Raw genomic sequence first — 14,397 nt, forward strand, 5'->3', positions numbered from 1 at the left:
TAATGTGCAAATGAATTCTTTAAAAATCAGACAATGTGATTTTCTGGATTTTTTTTCTCATTTTGTCTCTCATAGTTGAGGTATACCTAGGATGAAAATTACAGGCCTCTCTCATCTTTTTAAGTGGGAGAACTTGCACAATTGGTGGCTGACTAAATACTTTTTTTGCCCCACTGTATCTGAGACCTATAATACACTGAACAAAAATATAAACGCAACACTTTTGTTTTTGCTCCCATTTGTCATGAGATGAACTCAAAGATCTAAAACATTTTCTATATACACAACATAACCATTTCTCTCAAATATTGTTCACAAATCTGAAAAAATCTGTGATAGTGAGCACTTCTACTTTGCCGAGATAATCCATCCCACCTCACTAGGGGTGCACCGAATGGGTAATTCTTGGCCGAAACCGATACCGAAAATAGAAAACAGTTGGACAAAAACCGAATACCGAAAATGATTAATAGAAATATATATATATATATATATATATATATATATAATGTATACATTTTTTACCAATGTTGTTCAGCTACCTGATTATGGAAAAAGACAAGATTATGGCAAAACTTAACTTAAATAATAATCACTATTATGGGTCCATAAAACATTTATTCAGCACTTTTGAATGCATACAGTACATCAATTCCAAGTCAAGTGCATTTTCTTTTCTCTGTCGGATAACTACAACAAAGTGCATTCAGAACAAAGCCAAGGTGCTTTAAAACTGCATAAACATCTAGGCCAGTAGGCCTCCAACAAAATAGTGTAAATAAAGACTGTAACAGCCAGGCCTTCAACAACAACAAATGCGTTGTTGTGATGACGTAATCAAAACGCGGCGACAAGCACGGCGCGCGACCATGCTCGCGGCTGGCCCACAGCCAACATGTCTGCCGCTTGGAGATATTTCAAAAATATCAGAGAGAGAGGCGCGGATTGCGATTTGTAAAACATATTCAGCTGACATTTTTCGAGGGGGTGTAACTGCAAAGACTTTCACCACTTCGAGAGTACTCCACCACTTGAAAATCAAAACACCCGGAATAATATGCGGAGTATGATCAACGTAACCCTGTTCTCTGACATTTGGTGATATTTTTTCGGTGCTAAAGGCCGAAAGGGCCTTTTTAACAATTTTCGGCCGATCATTTTCGTTGGCCGAATATTCGGTGCATCCCTACACCTCACAGGTGTGGCATATTAAGATGCTGATTAGACAGCATGATTATTGCACAGGTGTGCCTTAGGCTGGCCACAATAAAAGACCGCTCTGAAACATGCATTTTTGCTTTATTGGGGAGGTCTGGGGGGGTCCGAAAACCAGTCAGTATCTAGGGTGACCAGATGTCCCGCTTTGCGTGGGACTGCTCAGCATTTTCATGACTTTTGGTGCGTCCCGCAAATTGAGACGATATCCCGCATATTTCATTTTGATTGGCTAAAACGCTTTTCTGAAATCAGCTTTATCCAATGGCTGTTGAGAAAGCAGGGAAGGCTATCATCACGGGGGTGTGTTTGCTGTCAATCAAACTGTAACACACGGCGGGTGCTGGTCAAGTGTTAACCAATGAGTAACTCACTCACACACACCCCGCCGCAGCCCCGCCAAACAACAACAACGAAAGTCAGCCAATAACGCAGGCGACGCAGCAGGTTATGGAAAATGGAGGAAAATGAAACTACAGCTAAGAAGAAAAGAAGATGCACAAACAACAAAGACTGGGAAGACACTTACCCGTGGGTGAAGCCAGTGCAGATTAATTGAACAATTTTTCAATTTCAGATGGCGGTGAATACGACGGCAAAAGACACAGAGAATGCGATTCTCACAAGAAACGTGTCGCTCAAAATGAGACATCCCACTCTATGGAGACATTCCTACTCAAACCAAAAAATTATGGCCAGTCAGACAAGGTAACAGCAGCAGAAATAACGATTGTTTACCTTACAGTGCAACACTCCCAATCATACAGGTCAAATGACTGTGGTAACAAGCTAGCGCCGACCATTTTTCCAGACTCTGAGATAGTAATGAAAATGTCATGTGGTCGTACAAAAGCAGCGTCCATAATAAAAGATGTGCTTGCCCCTGCCTCTGTGGAGAGTTGTTTGACAGAGTTAAAGACACCAGTGGTTCCAGGTGACAAAATAGCCCACACACTGTGGGGGGGCCCACCTGTTGTTGCTGTGATGGACAAAACTGAAAGCTATTTTATTTTATGTGTTATTATGTTTTTGTTCCCTCCTGGCCAGTTTTGATTTGTATTTATGTTTTTATTTTATCTTTCTCTTTCTCTTTCTAAACACTTGAAGTGAATAATGCCTCCTGCCTTGGTTAGCCTTAGTTTATATTACTTTTCTTTATCAAGATACTAAATTGTTACTGCATTTTGACTTCACTTTCTGTAGTTTATTGGATGCTGTTGAATAAACCAAATGAAACAGAATAGAAATAGAGATTTTCTTTCCGGGGTACTGTTGAGAGGGTGTCCCACATTGTCCCACACAAACATACTCCTTGTCCCACATTTGGTTTGTTGGGACCTGGTCACCCTATCAGTATCTGGTGTGAGGGTTAGGATTAGGGTTAGGGTAATGTTGTGAATCGAATGGCCTGTGTTCATCGTCCATAACATACGCCTGCCCATACCATAACCCCACCACCATGGGCCACTCGATTCACAACATTACCCTAACCCTAACCCTAATCCTAACCCTCACACCAGATACTGACTGGTTTTCGGACCCCCCCAGACCCCCCAATAAAGCAAAAATGCATTTTTCAGAGTGGTCTTTTATTGTGGCCAGCCTAAGGCACACCTGTGCAATAATCAAGCTGTCTAATCAGCATCTTGATATGCCACACCTGTGAGGTGGGATGGATTATCTTGGCAAAGGAGAAGTGCTCACTATCACAGATTTTTTCAGATTTGTGAACAATATTTGAGAGAAATGGTTATTTTGTGTATGTAGAAAATGTTTTAGATCTTTGAGCTCATCTCATGAAAAATGGGAGCAAAAACAAAAGTGTTGCGTTTATATTTTTGTTCAGTGTATATTGATAAAAAACAGTATAATAGAGGACCTTTAAACACTGATCCTATCCTTTGTCATACTGTTCTCAGCAGGTTAACCAAGACCTTCACTTTGACAGACTACGAAGATTTCACGTTTTCGTGGAATGCCGTTCACTTGGTAACGTCGTTTGACATGAAACAGGAACTTGGTGTTTAGGGTTGACTGAAAGTGCACAAAACGTGGCACACTCTCACAGTGCTAAACATAGTTATCTGATTAATGTTATTGTGTTTGAGTATGGCAAGGGGGTTCATTAGCGCATCCTACAAAACTTTAAAAAAGCAGTCCTCGCTGTACTTTTTAACTAGATGTACGATATATGCCTGGCTGCACAAGAACACATCAAAGAAATATCCTGTCCATTATTTGTTTTAAGTGTTTATCTTGGCAGTCCAAAATGTGCATGTGAGACTTCTTCTGAATGGAGCTGATGTTATTTATGTGACTTGTACCTGTGTGTAGTCCTACCTGCCAGAGGAAGTAGAGGGCCAGAACCACTTGCAGAGGGGCGGACCATATCATGTTGATGTAAGTGATTAGGTCCATGAAGCGCTGAGCATCCACTGACATCAGGTTGACGATCTCTCCCACAGTGGAGCTGCGGCGCGCTGCACTGCTGATAACTAAAGCCTGAAAGCGCAGACACAGGGGCGAGTTAGAGCCCCGCTGTAGAGTCACAACCCAAACCTGCACACACCTGAACAGGAGAATTATACAGCCATTTATGAAATCTGATTTACATCAACACGGTTTCACAAACACAGCTCTCTGGTTGAGTAAAGGCGGACTGATTCCAAAATAAAAATTATGTTATTGTAAATAGTCATTCACTTGGAAGTTTGTACTAAAAATATTAAATTAAGTGTTATATCAAGCAATAACCTATATTTCCTACCTCTGTCATATTTCCATAATTCAAAGTAACATTCCATTTCCTTGTACCTTCCTGTAGACGGCTCCGATGATAGCAGTGCGCAGACGCATGCCTGAGACAAAACACACGTGAAAGTACTTCTGGAGGATGATGGACTGCACACAGGTACACATGAAGAGCAGGGCGGTATAGAAGAAGCCCCGCCAGGCGGGGGCGCTGGAGTCGTTGACGAAGCGGATCAACAGCCTGCACGGGATTGAGGGAAGAAAGTCATCATTAGGAATACGTTTACATTAAGTAAGCCGATTAAGCTAATAAATCGCACCTACAAATATCAAAGATGAAGAGAAATATTTTGAAATCTTCCACAATTGAGATGTAAGGTTGCCACGGTTAAGTACATCTTCATGAGTATAATTTGTCTAACGTCTAGCATCTGTGTCTTCTCTCTAATCGACTAGGGGAGTGGCAGAAGGCAGCTCTCCTTCCAATTCAAAATAATGAAACATTGAAAACTGAAAGAATATCGAAAATAGATAGCTTGGGGCATCGCCAGAACATAGTATGGCAGGTTCCTGTTTGCATTGAACGTAGGACGGCTTCAGGTCAGGCTTAAACCATGTTATCTTCTCATCTATGGAGCTGTCCATAATGATAAATTCAGTTTGAAAAGGTGGCGCTGGAATTGAGGTTTTGATGTCCTTAAACATTTCGATATGGTCCTCTTAACATAAGACTAAGGTCACATTCACAGCTAACACTTCTCTGGTGCGCACCAGACGACAGTTTGTAACATTGCTTCATTTTTAAGAAGGTTCTGTTTGCCTCACACAGACAGACCACAAACGCTCTATAAACTGTAAAAAAAAAAAAGTGACAAGAAAAAACACAAATCCCGGCAATTCCTACTGTAGCCCCTACCATTGAGCAGGTTATTTTCATGCTGCTGTTTATCTGGAGAGCAGGTCGGCGCATATGATTATATAATCAGACAACGTGCGTTAAAAAACATTATACCTAACACATATAATGGGTACATCCCAATTTACTATCTCGCCTCCTCCTTTCCCTCACTCGCGCCTCTTCCTTGCGTCTTAGCTCTGCCTCCGTAAGGTACAAGCGAGAGACACAATGACAGAGGAGTCCTCTGTAGTTGGGATGTCCGCATTCTCTCCAGCATCTCCTTAAACGATGCTGCAAAGTCCACCACCTGTCACTGGACTTCACTCCACATCAATCCCTTCAAACCTGGGATTTAGTTTCACACTGAAAGGATTTCGTCCATCTCTTCTATCCATCTCTTTTATTATAGTTTTCAATTGATTATTTTCGGTCCTGTATTTGTTTTTCCAGGTTTAAAATGCTTTCGTATTGGATGTTGTTATTTAATTTCTCCTACAGAAGATAGTCCAGCAGCAAGTCCTCAAAAAAGGCTTTAGTTTTCGAGATACCGCTACCCAAGGTGGAACAAATGACAACAATGATTGTTCTTACACTGAACAAAATATAAATGCAACACTTTTGTTTTTGCTCCCATTTTTCATGAGATGAACTCAAAGATCTAAAACATTTTCTATATACACAAAATAACCATTTCTCTCAAATATTGTTCACAAATCTGAAAAAATCTGTGATAGTGAGCACTTCTCCTTTGCCGAGATAATCCATCCCACCTCACAGGTGTGGCATATCAAGATGCTGATTAGACAGCATGATTATAGCACAGGTGTGCCTTAGGCTGGCCACAATAAAAGGCCACTCTAAAATGTTCAGTTTTATCACACAGCACAATGCCACAGATGTCGCAAGTTTTGAGGGAGCGTGCAATTGGCATGCTGACAGCAGGAATGTCCACCAGAGCTGTTGCCTGTGAATTGAATGCTCATTTCTCTACCATAAGCCGTCTCCAAAGGCGTTTCAGAGAATATGGCAGTACATCCAACCGGCCTCACAACCGAAGACCACGTGTAACCACACCAGCCCAGGACCTCCACATCCAGCATGTTCACCTCCAAGATCGTCTGAGACCAGCCACTCGGACAGCTGCTGCAACAATCGGTTTGCATAACCAAAGAATTTCTGCACAAACTGTCAGAAACCGTCTCAGGGAAGCTCATCTGCATGCTCGTCGTCCTCATCGGGGTCTCGACCTAACTCCAGTTCGTCGTCGTAACCGACTTGAGTGGGCAAATGCTCACATTCGATGGCGTCTGGCACGTTGGAGAAGTGTTCTCTTCACGGATGAATCCCGGTTTTCACTGTTCAGGGCAGATGGCAGACAGCGTGTGTGGCGTTGTGTGGGTGAGCGGTTTTCTGATGTCAATGTTGTGAATCGAGTGGCCCATGGTGGTGGTGGGGTTATGGTATGGGCAGGCGTATGTTATGGACGACGAACACAGATGCATTTTATTGATGGCATTGTGAATGCACAGAGATACCGTGACGAGATCCTGAGGCCCATTGTTATGCCATTCATCCACGACCATCACCTCATGTTGCAGCATGATAATGCTGAAAACATCCCAGTTCATGCATGGCCAGCATACTCACCGGAAAAGAAACCCATTGAGCATGTTTGGGATGCTCTGGATCGGCGTATACGACAGCGTGTTCCAGTTCCTGCCAATATCCAGCAACTTCGCACAGCCATTGAAGAGGAGTAGACCAACATTCCACAGGCCACAATCAACAACCTGATCAACTCTATGCGAAGGAGATGTGTTGCACTGCGTGAGGCAAATGGTGGTCACACCAGATACTGACTGGTTTTCGGACCCCCCCCAGACCCCCCCAATAAAGCAAAACTGCACGTTTCAGAGTGGCCTTTTATTGTGGCCAGCCTAAGCCACACCTGTGCAATAATCATGCAGTCTAATCAGCATCTTGATATGCCACACCTGTGAGGTGGGATGGATTATCTCGGCAAAGGAGAAGTGCTCACTATCACAGATTTTTTCAGATTTGTGAACAATATTTGAGAGAAATGGTTATTTTGTGTATAAAGAAAATGTTTTAGATCTTTGAGTTCATCTCATGAAAAATGGGAGCAAAAACAAAAGTGTTGCATTTATGTTTTTGTTCAGTCTATCTTTAGGGTCTCCCATTAATGAAATTGATTGTTGTCAAATTTTATTTTGGGGGAAAAAATGTTTTTTTGGTTGTTCTTTAGAACTACCCCAATCCCTGAAAAAGAGCCAAATTAGACCAGGCCAAATTTGGGAATTGTGACTAAAAAGCCCATAACTTGAGAATGACCACTCTTTTCCTCTTCAGATTTGCTGAGGTATGAACCAGGTGTCTGTCCAACATCACCAAATAGTCAGACAATTATTTAACAAAAAAAATACTGAATTATAGTCCTGTAAACTTAGCTTTAGTTTAGACGGAAATTGTACTTTTTGGTGATAGGAACACAGGACTCCATCACTTTTCTCTCATTTATCAGAAAAACAGAAATCCCTAAAACATATACCATTACTGAATTGTCTAGGGTGCTATTGAATACTAACCAGTAGTTGTATGGAAATATCTGGTACAGTTCTATTGCAAATGAGATTTCTTTAGACATAGGCCTACCTCTTCTCTGATACAGATCTGATCTGATCTGGGATGACTGGACCTTGTTTGGTGTGCCAACTAAAATAGCCTCTGTTTTGGAGCTATTTAGCTGCAGGAAGTTGTGTTGCATCCAAGCCTTTATCTCCTCAATGCAGGTGTTAAAGGATGTTGATGGGAACGGTGATAATGATGGTGATGGTGACAGTGAGGATGCATGTGGGATAGTGTCTGTCTTTATATATAGCTGCGTGTCATCAGCGTAGCAATGGAATGATATTCCATGCTGGCTGATGACACGGCCAAGGGGCAGAGTGTAGAGGGTGTACAGGGTGAACAGAGTGGGCCCGAGGACCAACCCTTGAGGGACACCACAGGTGACAAGGTGTGTCTGGGACCTCGCACCTCCAAAGAAGACGTACTCTACACTCATTTTAATCATTTGATTTGTGAGTTTGTGAGTTTGTCAGGGTCTGTTGTGAAATTGTTTCGTTAATGCAAAGTTGGATGAAATGCAGACTGAGCCCCGGAGCGTACCGCCAGCTGCTACATTCTGCAGCGGCACAGAGCGGTGTTTCAACTTTTACCAGCCTAAAATGTTTTTATAACGGCCGGGAGAAAAACAGAGAAACAATAACCACAGGAAGATTAGAGGGAAAGTGGCAGGTAGTATGAGAAGGAAAGCGAGAGAAAGCTTTTTTCACTGCAGCCGCACGGACGTGACTGCTGCAGTGTGATGCACAATACATATGGGGGTTATTCCCTATCTTTATTCAAGAGCGTGGTCTTTAAATTTGAGAGCATACTTTATTGATTTCAGGTTCAGAATATCTATTGCTTTCCCTCAAACCCTGTCCTCACACTCAAATAGTGCCTGCTTGCACTTATGGCGCGTTTCCACTGCAGCGGGGAGCTCGCTTTAAGCGTGCCGAGCCCATTTTTGGTTTCGTTTCCACTTGGCCTAGTACCGGCTAGCGGGTCCTAATTCACAGTATTGAGTATGTAAGTCGCTTTGGATAAAAGCGTCTAACAAGTAACATGTAATGTAATGCGCTATAAATGTGGTTGCCAGGTCCACATTAGGTATACAGCGTACGCCGGCTGGTGTTAAAAATCACCCAATAACACAGCAATGTTAATGATGATATCTTCTCTGTTATTTTCAGGCATTCAAAGGGAACAGAGGGGCACTGAGGGCATCCTATCAAGTCAGCCTCCACATTGCCAAAGCAAAGAAGCCCCATTCCATCGGGGAGCAGCTGATCAAGCCTTGTCTTAAAGATGTGTGTCTCTCTGTCTTGGGTGAGGATGCAGCGAAAAAAATTGAGTCTGTCCCACTCTCAAACAACACCGTTGCATCCAGAATCAAGGATATGTCAGCTGACATTCAAAAAACAGTCACAGAGGAAATACTGCAGCACAAATTATTTTCACTGCAGCTAGACGAGTCTGTGGATGTTGCTGGGATTCCCCAGTTAATGGTCTTTGCCACGTACATTAGTGGTAAAGATATCAAGGAGGAGTTCCTATTCGGTGACCAGCTGCACACAACAACAAGGGGAGAGGATATTTTCAGAGTGGTGGACACACATTTGAAAGAACTGAAATTAGAATGGGAAAACTATATAGGGTTTTGCACTGATGGTGCAAGGAGCATGACTGGGTGCAGGTCTGGTTTTGTGGCTCATGTACATAAAGTGGTCCCAAATGTGAAGGTAACACACTGTATTATCCACAGGGAGGCTTTGGCTAGCAAAGCATTGCAACAGGACTTAGGTGAGGTTCTTGATGTGGTTGTTAGAGTGGTAAATCTAATAAAAAAGCGACCACTACAATCAAGGCTTTTCAGAGAGCTCTGCAAGGAAATGGGGGCAGAGCATGAGCACCTACTCTTCCACTGTGAGGTACGGTGGCTCTCCAAGGGAAAAGTTCTACAGAGAGTGTGGGAGCTGAGAGAGCAGGTCATGGCTTACCTGAAAAATGAGGACGCTAACCTTGCTAAGCATTTTGAGGACAAGCGCTGGTTGGCAAGATTTGCCTACCTTGTGGACATTTTTAACAAGCTCAACATACTGAACACCAGCCTTCAAGGAAAAGAGAACAGCATATTGGATCTTGAAGATGGAATACAAGGATTAGAAGCACGCCTTGGTCTGTGGCATTCCCAGCTGGTTGCAGGGGAACTGGCAATGTTTCCTGTCCTCACTGCCTACCAAGTAAGCACCGGTCTTCCCTTGAGTGACTCTGTGAAGCGAAACATAGTCAAGCACTTGTCTCAACTACAGGAGAACTTCAAGCGGTACTTCCCTGACTCACAGAGAGCTCAAAACCTTCAGTGGGTGAAGTTTCCCTTCCAAGCTGTGCCATCACAAGACCTGGGTCTCAGTCAGGCAGAGTTAGAGGCACTGGTCACACTGCAGGTCAACAGGGGCAGTAAGATGCTGCAACCACTTTGGCACAGTTTTGGGTTGCTCATTTCCAGCAGGCTGAGTTCTCCTGCTTGGCTAAGATAGCTGTAGAAGTATTGATACAGTTTGGCACCACATACTTGTGTGAATCTGGGTTTTCTACTTTAGCATACCTGAAAAACAAATACAGAAACAGGCTAAATCCTGAGCATGACCTCAGATTGGCACTGTCAAAAACCCAGCCCAGAATACATCTGCTGGTTGAAAACTTCAACCATCCACATACCTCTCATTAAATGTAATTTTTATTATATAGGGTTAGGGTTAGGGTTAGGGTATATATCATGTATCAATATATGATATAATACCCCTTCTAGCATGTCAGATGAGAACATATTGTAAATAAGTCAGTAAAGTTAATCAGTTGCCAAGTGTTGGAGTTTCTTTGTCTCTCAGAGTGTTTTACAACAGCTCTGTTCATTTAAAAGTGTGTGTACATAGTTTTTGATCTAGTGACAAACTTAATGTTGCACTTCTGATCATTTAAATGTGGTTTCAGCTGTGATGTACTGTATACTGCACTTCCTATAGTTAGTGTTTTGTCCCTTTCTGTTTACAACATGTTTGTTCTTTGTTCATTTAAAATACTTTAAAATGGTGTGTACATAGTTTTTGAGCTAGTGACAAACTTAATATTGCACTTTTGTTAATTTTATCATTTAAATTTGATTTGTACTGTATATACTTGACTGCACTTCCCATGTTTCGTCTTTTTGCTTTGATCCTTATTTTTTCTGGGCAAGCTCAAAGGGAAGGTTGTTATGGTGAGAAACCTAATTGCTGCGAAGCACTTTTATAATTAAATAAACATTTTCATTTACATTTTAAATTCATGGTGTGTTGCATTCTTTGTTTATAAATGTAGATATTATGGAAAATCTTGACATTTTTTTAGCTTGGGTCCCTTAGGACCACAACATTTCTGTTTTGGGTCTCATGCTGAAAAAGTTTGGGAACCCCTGCCCTAGACAATTCAGTAATGGTATATTTTTTAGGGATTTCTGTTTTTCTGATAAATGAGAGAAAAGTGATGGAGTCCTATGTTCCCATCACCAAAAAGTACAATTTCCGTCTAAACTAAAAGCTAAGTTTACAGGACTATAATTCAGTATTTTTTTAGTTAAATAATTGTCTGACTATTTGGTAATGTAGGACAGCCACCTGGTTCATACCTCAGCAAATCTGAAGAGGAAAAGAGTGGTCATTCTCAAGTTATGGGCTTTTTAGTCACCATTCCCACATTCGGCCTGGTCTAATTTGGCTCTTTTTCAGGGATCTAAAGAACAACCAAAAAAACATTTTTTCCCCCAAAATAAAATTTGACAACAATCAATTTAATTAATGGGAGACTCTAAATATAAGAAAAATCATTGTCATTTGTTCTACCTCGGGTAGGGATATCTCAAAATCTGAGGGCCCTTCCTGCTAGAGACTAGACTAGAGACACACAAATCACTAAAAGATTGGTTGGATATCTTACCAGTATTTATATATCCTAAATGTTTGACCTTCTATGGGTTTTATTCACATATGCATAACAAAAAGTTATTTTTTTTTTTTTGTAATGACATTATTATTGAATTTGGAAGTATATTTAACGCACTTTAATGTTTTTATAGAGTATGATCTCATTAATCGTTTAAGAGATTTATATATTTTACTCGTATTAAAGCACTTTAAACATTTAATAACTGATCTTCCTTGCTGATCTTAAACAGCTGCAGTGAGCAGACGGCTGTGCAGCTGGGGGCGGAGCTTTGATTCAGAACAGCTACAGTGAACAGACAGCTGTGCAGCTGGGGGCGGAGCTTTGATTCAGAACAGCTGCAGTGAACAGACGGCTGTGCAGCTGGGGGAGGAGCTTTGATTCAGAACAGCTGCAGTGAACAGACAGCTGTGCAGCTGGGGGCGGAGCTTTGATTCAGAACAGCTGCAGTGAACAGACGGCTGTGCAGCTGGGGGAGGAGCTTTGATTCAGAACAGCTGCAGTGAGCAGACGGCTGTGCAGCTGGGGGTGGAGCTTTGATGCGCGAGTAGCGATAACACTTCCGCGTAGTCTGCACTCATGTATCCTCCCTCTCTTCTCCTCTGGAAGCCTCCTCTCTCCTCGACTCCTCCGTGTGCATTTCAGCAATTGGGAAGTCGCTCAACATGGCATGTCTCGATTGATTTCAGGGTCAAGTCACCAAGGAGAGAGGAGTTGAGGAGGGAAATTGGGATGAACCTAATGAGACGTTGTGCAGTCAGGAGGAGGTTTCCCCGAAGACAGGGGGCTCTGATGAGATTGTCCCATGGCCTTTAAGTCACAAAAGCAATATAGCATAGCTTATGTTTATAGTTTTATATCTCTGTGAATTAATTAATGATTTCAGAATGAATTAAAGCATGACCCTATAGCAGGGGTAGCCAACACGGTGCCCGCGGGCACTCAGTCACCCGCCGGGGCAACGTGAGTCGCCCGCCGGGCATGTTCTAAAAATAGCTCGCCAAGCAAATCCAAAACAAAAAAGGAAATGTAATTAAAATAATCTACTCTATGCATAAACGAAACCTAAATCATAGCAAACTCTATCTACTTACTACAACTCTATCTAACACCCCTCCTCCCCCACAATGAATATCGACCAATCACGTTTTGCTTGATTTGCGGGACCAGCGTTGCAGTCGGGAAGAAAAGCAATGTGGCACCTCCCCGCTGATTTTCCTTCTGGCAGAATCTAGACAACACATCAGCCCCATTGAACAGCCTATCATGCCAGCCTATACAACACATGAGGAGCAGAGTTTTACTCTGTGTGTGTTGTAACTTGCATATATATTTATTCCACTTGACGCACACACAGGCATGGCGTAATCTCCACTGGGGACAGGGGGGACATGTCCCCCGCACTTTTCGAAATCCCGTTTGTGTCCTCCCACTTTACAAATATGTTTATTTATTTTTTTTAACGCAACCCGTCATCGCCAAGGAGGAGCACACAGCCTCTGTGAGCGAGCGAGAGAGCTAGGGAGGGAGAGAGAGAGAGAGAGAGAGAGAGAGAGAGAGAGAGAGAGCTAGGGAAAGCACACTTTTATCTATTTAATATAGATAAAGTAAGAAGTCATTCCAGTGTGTACTATAGGACAGTACAAAAAACAGTTTAAAAGGGGAGTGATTAGTAAAATATGCATAAATAAAAAGAAAGAATGCTAATTAGGTAACATAAGATAAGAATAAACCAGTTTAAATGATTTGTTATTGGTTGTGATAATATTCTAAAGATCATTGGAGTTTTGAAAAGTATACAGCTCCCTTTAGTATGAGTGTTGAGAGCTGTATCAATAAATTAATTTGGTACTCAAAGTGCAGCAGATTGGTGCATTTCACTTCAACATTTAAAAAAAAATCTTTTAGAGGAGGTGAGGACCCCCCTAGAAGATGCGAGATCCCCCCTGGAGGATGTGAGGTCCACCCCATAATAAAGCAGGTTAAAATTATGAAATTGCATACATTTTCTTTTAGTAAACACTGAAAACGGGTCCCACAGACCCAAACAGCACACAAAGGTTAAAGGTAAGCATATAATATATAAATATAAAATATACACACTGCAAAAAAGTAAAAGTAGCCCCCGACTTGCTTTACTTTTTGAAAGTAGCCCTCATCCTAAAAAAGGTTGGTGACCCCTGCCCTATAGGCTAATGTATTTTACACACAGCCTAGATACAAAATAGATTTGTCTTGGGGGATCTGCCACTTTTAGTTATTGTTGACAAAGCTTTTTTCCTTGTACACGACACTGTTCAACACTCGGGTTGAATCCATTCTGCTTCATTCTTTCGCTAAAGACTTTCGAAGACCTCCACTTGTGACGCGTAAATTCTACATTTCCTATGTTTTGGTGCAGACTGCGTTCACACCAGCGATGAATCGCTTCAGAGTTCACTACCAGCGGCACAATGCCGTCTCTTTGAAACGGACATTATGGGGAAATGTGAAATTGTGGAGAGAGATGACTCTTACTCTGGGATAAATGCAATCGTTTTTACTCTATGCATTTTTCACAAACATCACTCTAGAACTAGGGTTAAAATACGTAACCCACCGTTCTTCTGCAGAGGTCCCTGAACGCACCGCGGCCACTCTCACGAGGGGCGCTTGCCTTCGTATTTACGCTGTGTTTCACATTCAACGGTGAAATAAGTTAAAGCCTTTTATTGTCATTATACACAGAGCATAACGAGATTCAGAGTGCAACTCTGTCCCGGTGTGCAAAAAATACAAACAAATACATAACACGGCAATAGGACAGACAACATACAATCATAAGGGGGAATAAATAGTTACAAATATTGATATAAAAATTGTATATAAAGTGCATTAAAAGTGTATGTATGTGTGAGAATGGTTACGGTTATTGCATTATGTGAGGT

At 41.9% G+C, this 14,397-nt stretch overlaps 1 protein-coding gene across 4 annotated transcripts in view; it reads right to left on the reverse strand.

Annotated features, from left to right (window-relative positions):
* Nucleotides 1–14,397, reverse strand: part of abcc1 (ATP binding cassette subfamily C member 1 (ABCC1 blood group)) — a 144,085-nt gene that overhangs the window by 89,959 nt on the left and 39,729 nt on the right. For all 4 annotated transcript variants that reach the window (XR_013801392.1, XM_079643383.1, XM_079643382.1 and 1 more), the window contains exons 9-10: nucleotides 4,030–4,207; nucleotides 3,556–3,717 (exon numbers count right to left, since the gene is read on the reverse strand). Coding sequence is in view for 3 of the 4 variants with exons in the window: in XM_079643383.1 (XP_079499509.1) it covers nucleotides 3,556–3,717; nucleotides 4,030–4,207 (340 nt within the window). In the remaining variant the exon portion in view is untranslated. The remainder of the gene's footprint in view (nucleotides 1–3,555; nucleotides 3,718–4,029; nucleotides 4,208–14,397) is intronic.

Source organism: Notothenia rossii (assembly GCF_949606895.1).
Source record: "Notothenia rossii genome assembly, chromosome: 8".
In the NCBI taxonomy this organism is placed as follows: Eukaryota; Metazoa; Chordata; class Actinopteri; order Perciformes; family Nototheniidae; genus Notothenia; species Notothenia rossii.